This window comes from Oryzias melastigma, linkage group LG20, assembly GCF_002922805.2.
Source record: "Oryzias melastigma strain HK-1 linkage group LG20, ASM292280v2, whole genome shotgun sequence".
Taxonomy (NCBI): domain Eukaryota; kingdom Metazoa; phylum Chordata; class Actinopteri; order Beloniformes; family Adrianichthyidae; genus Oryzias; species Oryzias melastigma.
Window position 1 is genome coordinate 25,510,492 of NC_050531.1, and position 9,541 is coordinate 25,520,032.

At 43.0% G+C, this 9,541-nt stretch overlaps 1 protein-coding gene across 1 annotated transcript in view; it reads left to right on the top strand.

Moving 5' to 3' along the window:
* Positions 1-1,120: 1,120 nt before the first annotated feature.
* The window catches only part of LOC112139032 (gamma-aminobutyric acid receptor subunit rho-3), a 29,735-nt gene continuing 21,314 nt past the window's right edge, over positions 1,121-9,541 (top strand). Inside the window, exon 1 of the mRNA XM_024261724.2 lies at positions 1,121-1,610. Within this exon, the coding sequence (XP_024117492.1) occupies positions 1,474-1,610 (137 nt within the window). The 5' untranslated portion in view covers positions 1,121-1,473. The remainder of the gene's footprint in view (positions 1,611-9,541) is intronic.

Below are 9,541 nucleotides of genomic sequence, written 5' to 3' on the forward strand. Positions count from 1 at the left end.
TCTGGATGAGAGCACGGTCTCCTCCAATCAGACTGCAGCACTTTGCTTCTTTTCTTACTTCCTGTCAGCTGTTAGACTCTACATCTTCTGAGAAACACTGAGCAAAGACTGTTGTTCATGTTTAAGTGTATTTTGGTGTCATTTATTATCTGCTGTTTTTACAGTAACGAGGTCATTTCTACTTTGTGGGATCAATAGGTTTCTATTCTATTCAAAAATCCCTGGATGCAGTTCCGTGTGCCTGTGGCCTGTTCATACCTGGATACTTTACCATCTTTACCGTACCACCTGGATGGAGTGTGAAGCTGATCTGGCCTGGATCCTCTGATTCATGGTGCAGCTCAGTGGTGTTCTAACAGGGTTTGGGGAGTGTTGTCAGCTGTAGCCTGGTTTCTGTAACTGACAGGGTAATGAGGGGAGCAGATTTTCCGTTTTCTTAAGGGGGAAATGGTTTTCTTTCTCTCAATTAAAGGAGAAGTGATTGAATGAAGTGACTCCTCTGGAAACTTGGTTGTTTCATGTAAATTGTTTAGAATGGGAGTCGCCTCTGTCACAATCGGCGGGCGCCGCAGTGGCTTGTAATGGCAGTTATGTAACTTTGGTGGTCTGTTGTTCTTAATCTGTTATTATCCTCCAGTGTTCCCATTCGCCACATTCCAGTGTGAGAGTCAATTTGTGGTTGTGTGTCCAATCAGCGAGTGAAGATCTGCAAAAGCTGCTCTGTAGCTGGCCCTCCATGTGGGGCAGTCTCACCACTTCATCTGATTTTCTTCTGGGGTTGGAGCTCTCTCATGTGGAGGATCAGATTGCCTCTGGTTCTCAGATGCTGGCTGGACAAACTAACACCTGTGTTGGGTTTACGTGCTGCAGAAATTCTGTTTCCAGAGCTGCTACAGTGAATGGAGTGAGGTGAGGCTGGATTAGACTGATTTCCCGCCTCTTTCTCACAGTAAATCCATGAACGCTTTCAACAATCTTTTTCTGTTTGAGCGGCTTATTCATTTTCTCACATGCACACACACACACACACACACGTGCAGCATAGGTGCGGCCGAAGCTCAGATTATCAGGTGGCTGTTTTTTCATTGTGCTGCTGGGAAAAATCCTGATTACTGATGCGTGTGTGTGTGAGACTGTTTGTAGGTTAGTGAAAGATTTCTGTGGCCATAGATAAGAGGATTATTGTGGAATTAGTGTCATTCCTCTATCACCACGAGGAATAGATTCATATCGATTTTAATCAGCGATAGAACCACAAAACCGCAGACAAAAGCTGACAGATCGAGGAGGAGGACGGAACGGATCGGAGCTGCTTCCACCTCCCTGCTTTTCCTTCTCGGAGGTCCACTCACATCCCAGAGGAAGCGGGACCTTTGAAGTGGTCGCACTGCGAAGAGCTGGAGGTGGAGCATGGAGCTTGATGTGGTGGAGATGCTGGAGTCGCATCCGCTCCTTCAAAGCAATCTGTGAGCGATGAAGGTGGACGGGATGAGCTGCCTGGCTCTGGCTGTGGCCAGCTTCGTTGCCATGGCGACTGCCGGTCGCAGCACCAGCCGCAGGAAGCACAAGGAGGTCTTCCTCGGGGAGAACAGCAAGTTCAAGTTTGGCGGGTGAGACACTCGTTTCCTGTCTTTGCCTGAGCAAAGAGGGACTTTTGATGTGAATGTTGCTTCTGATTTGAAATGAAGATTACAGCAGATTAAATCATTCCTCCTTAATTCCTCTGAGTGTTGCTTAAACATCAGTGGTGCTGCAGGTGTTCTCCATCAGGCCTCTGTTCTCCTTTCAACACATCTAGAATTAGACATCTGGACTGCAGCACTTTTCCACTTAACGTCTGTCAGTTTCACATCGTTGCCAAACGACTTCACACAGAGCTGATTAAGCCTATAAACAGCATGCTAATCTTCATTTGGCCGCCTAATCAAATTTCACATGGCTCGACGATGACATTACTCTGTCATGAGGTGAGACTTTTTTAATTTGTTGTTAAGCAGAGACAGAGAGGAAATTCTTTACTTTCCTGTAGTTGTGAAAAAGCATCCCAGTTTCTCTGGATCATAAACATCAATCTTTATGTGTATAACACTTTCCATACAGAGTAGCTCAAAGAGCTGGTCGTCTCTGTGGGAACAGAGTATGGTTCATATCTGACTAACATTGATGGTGCCAGCCTTGTGCCATCAGGTGATGCTTCAGTTTAATTTCTTTCATTTAAAAACTCCTGACTCCACCAGAAATTAGCCTGATCAGTAACTTTCTCCTAACTTACTCCAAAAGAATCCAGATTTTTTTTAAAATGAGGAAACACCAAAGCTCCTGTGTTTATATTCTTTGATTTACTGTAACTTTTCAACCGTTAAGAGGATAATTCCAGTAGATTGTGACACAATCTACTAGTTTTGTTATTTTAGTTTGGGGTTGGACCTTGGTAGTCTTAGTTTGCAGACTTTGTTTATTTGTTTTCTTTAGGTAGTTTTGGTTAGACAGCCTTTAGCGGGAGCTGCTGACTCTGACGGTTGACATGTCTGGATCAGCAGTCTCCATGACTTATTTTTTTAAATTAGCCTTTATTTTACCAGGACATACCATAGAGCTTAGATCTCTTTTTCAAGAGATTTTATGTTTGTCCGAGGATCCACCATGGAGAGATCAAAGATCCACTTGTGGATCTGGAGCTGCAGGTTGCAGACCTGTGCAGTAGACGATGTGAGGCCGGCATCGGCCCCGACTTGTTTAGGATTGCAGCTCAAAGCAGGTGGAAAACTCCATCTAAGGCTAAAGACAGCTGGTATGTAAAAGAATTTGTAGCAGTGAAGCAATGATGGAACTGACCATCGGCAGACAAACTTTCTAAAAAAGAGACTCTAGACCAAATCCAGAGCGAAAACAGAGACAAAGAGGAGGTGCTGCTCTGAGGAGGACTGGAGGCTTCTCTTTGTGTTGCATCCATCATGACGAGATAACATTGTAACCTGCATGAGCACGAACAGAGACAGAGATGAGATGCAGAAAGCACAGAGACTGGACAGAAACGCAGAGATCAAGACAGCCGATGATGGACTGGACTCTGCCGCCCAACCAGCTGTTTACTGAGCAGATCCAATATATTGATCCATATGAAGACGTTCAGAAAGTGAGATAAAGCTGATGAACGTTGCCTAAACTCTGCTTTCCTGATGAAACAGGAATCGAAAGGACAAACGGCTATAAAAAAAGTTACTTTGATCTCCTTTTTGATTGAGATTTTTCTTTTTTGCGATGTGTCAAACTGTCAGAATAAAGCAGAAAGATGTGTTTTTTAGGTAGATGTTTTCGTGTCCTGTGTCCTCTCAGAGCTCCAGAAGGATCAAAGTGATCTTCTGACTTCTTTTCATGGATGTGTTGAAGCTGTGAGCTGCTCATTCAGGGCTGGGAGTGTCGTGGGGGGACATGTTCTGCTCACAAACGATGATGGATAAAACAAAACCCAACATGCTTCACATTCTTACAACAGATGGATTAAAACAGCCTCTTTGTACCTTATAGACTCATACACCTGATGCATCATGGGATTGCATTCCTGTCAGATCCTCTGAAGACACATCTCTCATTAGTGAGTCATCCTTGTCCACTTCACATACCACAGATCGGACAGTCCTAATGACAGAGAAGATGTTTGTTCTGAAGCTCCTTTCATCTCCATCTGTGTCCAGTTTGACATCTGTGAGGGGTCATAATTCTGAGGTTTTTACATTTACAAAATACATCAACCTCCTCTGCTTCTGATCATGGTTGCAGTTCTTCTCCTCTGAAGGCCTGGTGTTCTCATGCATGGACCTCTCACTTTATTATGTATGCTCCTTCCCAGGGCCCTGTGTCTACACGTGCAGAGAGAGTTAGCTCAGTTAAGAGGTTAAAGATGTGAGAAAAAAACTCAGAACATCATTTAGTGTTCAAATAAACATTAAGTAAGTTCTACTTTCTGCAATAAATGTCATTCAAAACAGAATTTATGCAGCAAAAGCAGAATCTTAAGAAAACAAAAAGACTTTTCTTATTTTCTGTCTTTGTGGAAAAATAGGGCTGCACGGTGGCGCAGTGGTTAGCGCTCTTGCCTCACAGCGAGAAGGCCCCGGTTCGAATCCCTGCTGGGACCTTTCTGTGTGGAGTTTGCATGTTCTCCCCGTGCATGCGTGGGTTTTCACCGGGGACTCCGGCTTCCTCCCACCGTCCAAAAACATGCTTCATAGGTTCATTGGTGACTCTAAATTGTCCCTAGGTGTGAATGTGAGAGTGTATGTGTGTGTGATTGAGGCCCTGAGACAGACTGGAGACCTGTCCAGGGTGAACCCCGCCTTCGCCCATCAGTAGCCGGGATAGGCTCCGGCACCCCCACGACCCCGAAAGGGACAAAGCGGTCAGGAAAATGGATGGATGGATGTGGAAAAATAATCTCTTCAAGAAAAAAATTAAATATCAAAATAATCTTAGTTTAAGAAAACATTTCATTTTTGATTTATCTCTATGAGGTCTGCCTTTACAGTGTATCACTGTCACACTGCATTATTACTGAACTAAAAGCAAAGCAACCCCTGACCATGTGTAAAGTGTCAGACATGAGGGCAAGGCCAGGCTTGAGTCTGCAGCACAGATCCATTCAACGTTAGAAGTAGACCCAACATTTCTATTAAAATCACTGGTGACAGCATCAGAAAAGCAGACTGAGGTGACCTGCCTCTAGTGTGCACTAATCTAAAGGAGCAGTTTTTGGTCTGGACTTGACTGTTCTTCAAGCTCCTCTTCAGAGGGACTGATCCTGGTAGCAGCTGCTGCTTCACGGCGTTGTGACTCTGTCATCATCGCTGAGCTTCTCACAGCAGACGCTGCTCACGGATCAGATGCTTGACCACAGGAACAGGAAACGAACAGCTCCTCATGCCTCCCACAACAGCTGTGTGGAAGCAGTTGGAGTAAACCTGTGGAGGCGGATCAGAGGCAGGACAAAGTACCACTCCTCGGGGGGCCCCATGGCGAGGCCCAACCACAGCCTCAGAGGCAGACCGGATTGGCTTTATTAAGTGGTTACTTTTGATTGAGTCGGAATGTGGGGGATTTGGAAGCTTTTCTGGGTGAAGGTTTTTCCCAACTACATCCAAAGATCTTTGTTTACAACTTACTGTAGAAGCTGTTCTTTAAAAGAAAAAGGGAAATTAACAAAGTAATATTAACCAACTTGTACTTTACAAAGAGAAACATAAACTATATGTTCACAATTAATACAACTTTTCAAAGCTGTGGCTAAATATATGGTAGAGCAGGATAAATGTCACTCAAAGTCTTCCTGCTCTAAAGGCCCACAGCTCTTCCTTCTGACTCGTGTTAGTCATTCCCACTGTTATAGAGACACGCTCACCAGCTACTCTATCAGGTCCACCTTACTAGTTCCAGGTGGGACCCCCATTTACCTTCAGAACTGTCTTAATCCTTGGTGTCATAGATTCAACAAGGTTCTGGAAACATTCCTCAGAGTTTGGTCCATATTAACATGACAGCATCACAGCTGATGCAGATTTGTCTGCTGAACATCCATGATGATAATCTCCTGTTCCACCACATCCCAAAGGTTCTATTGGGTTCTGGTGACTGTGGAGGTCATTAGAGTCCAGTGAACTCATTGTTCTAGAAACCAGTCTGAGATGATTCCAGTTTATGACATGGAGTCTTATCCTGCTGGAAGTAGCATCAGAAGATGGTACTCTGTGGTCATGAAGGGATGGACATGGTCAGAACAATACTCAGGTGGACTGTGGGGTTGGAACCATTATCTGTTGGTACTGAGGGGTCCAAGATGTGTCAAGAAAGTATCCCCACACCATGACACCACCACCACCAGCCTGAACCATTGATACAAGACAGGATGGATCCATGTTTTCATGATGTCAAATTCTGACCATCTGAATGTAGCAGAAATAGAGACTCATCAGACCAGACGACGTTCTTCCATCTTCTATTATGTGAGGCCTCTTCCTGTGAGGCGAGAGTGCTAACCTCTACACCGCTACACCTAATGTCATTCATACTTCTGGGAAATTTTGACTTCAACCATTAAGTTTCTTCTAAATTAAACATATCTCCAGTTAATAGAACGGGTGATGTTGAGCATCTTCATGAAGGTAAAACGTATTTCAGCTCATCTCAACATTTCTGTATTTGTGACACATGGACACAGTAAAGCTCCAACAGTTACAGATAAACATGTCAGAGGGAGCCGAGAAAACACGGATGAAGAAAGCTCAATTTATGATACAATCTAGGGAGATTTTGTTAGTGATTCTTCAACAATTGTACCCCAACTATCCTCCAAATATGCTCGATGCACATGAAGCTTCTCACAGCTGAGATGTTTTCTAACTTCTAGTTTCATGCTGGCATCTTTCTGTCTGTGCTGAATGTCAGGAGAGTTTTTGTGGCTGCAGTGTGTGTTTGTGTTGCTTCAGGACAGGAATGTGCGACATGTGCCGCTGTAGAGGCTGAGCGTTAACTCTTTGTTGTGGAGTTTGGATGTTTCTTTCCCACAAAGAAGCGTCAACATGTGTTAGGAGCTTAAACAAGTCAATCACAAGCATGAGCTCCTGTGAAAGTCCAGCATTTTTACAAGAACAAAACAAGCCCACATCATTACACTTCCACTGCTGTGTAGATTCAGGGAAAATGAGGATGTCCCAAACAAATACTGAGAGCTGCTCTTCAGCAAAGTTTTTCACACTCGGGGCGGCCGTGGTGCAGTGGTAGGGCGGTCGACTCCTGATCAGAAGTGAGCGGGTTCGACTCCCGCCTTGCCCGTCCATGTGTCGAAGTGTCCTTGGGCAAGACACTGAACCCCAAATTGCCTCTGGTGGGAGGTTGGCGCCAGTGTTCGGCAGTGGAGCCACCACCAGTGTGTGAATGTGTGAATGTGTGAATGGGTGAATGGGTCTGTGACTGTGAAGCGTTTTGGGCCCTCGAAGGAGGGTAGAAAGCGCTCTACAAATATACACCATTTATACTGTCTTATATTAATGAAACTACATGAGGAACAAACATGAAAGCTCTCCTTCAACATTGCTGTTACTTATTTATTTATTTGTTTAACCTTCTTAAATTACTTTTTGTTACATGTAGAAAGAATAAATTAAAGCAGAAAAATTGAAAAACAAATGCAAATTCTAGAGCACCAACCAGCCTGAGACCTGCTGGCCAAAGGATGCGATCTAAACAGATCATGCAGGTCCTGCTGGTCCTCTACCTGTCATACTTACAGCACCTCAATCCTCATTTCCACAACACAAGGAATATTCAATCTTTTTGCATTTGAACTTTTTCAGATTTGATCAGCAACCTACTGGACACAAGTGTATCTAAATTATGGCTATTACAAAGCTTACAGCTTTAGATTTGCATTATGTATCTGATAGACATCAATTCATAGATTGGTAATCACAGTTTAGATCTCTATCAGATGAATTTCCCATCATGCCTTGTGTCTGTAAAATAAACCATTTGGGTAGTTTCTTTTCACCGGGCACATGATCTGTATTAGCGAATGTCTACTGACATCTCAGACAGCTCTGTTTTGTTACTCTATTAGAGGTCTATCAACGGTGTTCTGCAAATAGAGTCCAATAGGAAAGTCAATTATAGTGATGTAGATGTGCCACTATCCTTTTTCTCCTTTTAATATAGATATAAACATGAAAACATTAGTGTTGAGTCCATGTTTTTATCCTAATCTATGCATGTAATGCAGATCAATACTTTAGAACTTTACCTCGGAACAGTAACTAGATACTGTTGTTCAGCAGAAGATCAGAAAATGTATTCTGATAATGATCCACTCTGACTATAGATTCAACACTCAACCACCATTTTAATCAGTTATATGACAAGTTAACAATCCAAACACAGATCTTGAATTGTTGTTTTGAGGCAAATTTCAAAGACTTTTAACCCCAGATACATTTCAGTAGAGGTGTTTGCTACTTCATGGAATGTAGAACTTTGTGATAACAGGTTGTCTGTGAACAAAAAGGCTGTTCTGTGGTGTAGCGGTTAGCCCTTTCACCGTACAGCATAAAGATCCTGGTTCAAATCCCACTGGGACTTCTCTGAGTGACGTTTGGATGCTCTCCATCTACAGGAGTGGATTTTCTCCTGCTTCCTCCCACAGTTCAATATCATGGTTCACAGGTTCACTGCTGTCTGTCTGTGTGTCAAACTGGTGACCTGATCAGGATGGACTCCACCTTCAACAGTAGCTGGATCAGAACCAGCAAACCTGTGACTCCAAAAGGGATTCAGTGGGTTGTGAAAATGATCAATGTAAAGTTGCAGGGTTTTTTGAAGTAGTAAATGTTTTAGAAAGTTCTTTAATAAATGTCTATAAATATCCAAAGATCAGATACCTACAGGTGGATGAGAGGTAAATCTCTATGCAGAACACTTTTGGTAGACCTCTAACAGAGTGACAAGATAGAGCTGTCACAGTATACTGTAGACGTCTAGAGTAGATTTATGTTTGGTATAGTGGACATCCTGTGCCTATAGTGAACTGTTGTTATGGCAGAATTAATGAGAGTTGTGAAATGTTGTAACTTCAGAGTTGTGTAAACTGTCTTTTGTGTCATGTTTAACTTCGTTCAGCTCCATTGTGTGTGGGTGGGGGGTGGTGGTGGTGTGTGGGGGGGGCAGTCATTGTGTCATCATTCTCTCTCAAAGCTCATTGGTCAGCTGGCTGAGCCCGTTTTCCAGTTGAATCTCTTTGAGACAAACTCTTTATTATCAGTCTTGCATGGATGTTTCTATCGTGTCTTTTTCTCACATTCTCATCTTTTCTAGTTTCAACTGATTAACAGGAATTAGTGCAGGAAATGGTCTGTAGTGTGCTCTGAACCGGAGACATTTGCATGCTTGGGATGATCTTAGAACACATGAAAAGACCCCCGAGTCCAGACCAGGGTGGGCAAACTTTTTGACTCGTGGGCTCAAAGGATTCTGACATTTGACAAAAGGGCCGGACCAGGAGCAGGTGTGTAGAGTGTGTGTGGAGTGTTTGGGTAATCCACCTTTAAAAGAAAAGAAAAAGCATGGAATCTGAAGGAAAACATGATTTCATTTTGACTGAAAATGAATATCTGTATTTTTAAATTGATCATTTCGGATTTTTTATTTAAACTGTGGCTTTTTGTTCTCATTTTAGAGTCAATTGCACCAATGGTTTGATGTCCTTCAGGGAAAACACAAACTTAGAGAAATTCTGTGTTTATGTTTTGTAGGAATGATCCAAAAAAGTGACTTTTCGACTCTGAAAACACACATGAACATCAGAATAACAACAAATATTCAGACACCACATGAGTGCAGAGGGATTTCTGCACCGAAACAAAGGTCCATGTTTCAGTAGAGCGCCATCTATGGGTAGACACCAGAACTACGGGAAAATAAAACATCAAAAAGGTCTATCAAAATGTTTTAATCGAGTTTGGTGGTTCAGAATAAATAGTTTAACCAGTCGCATGTGGCC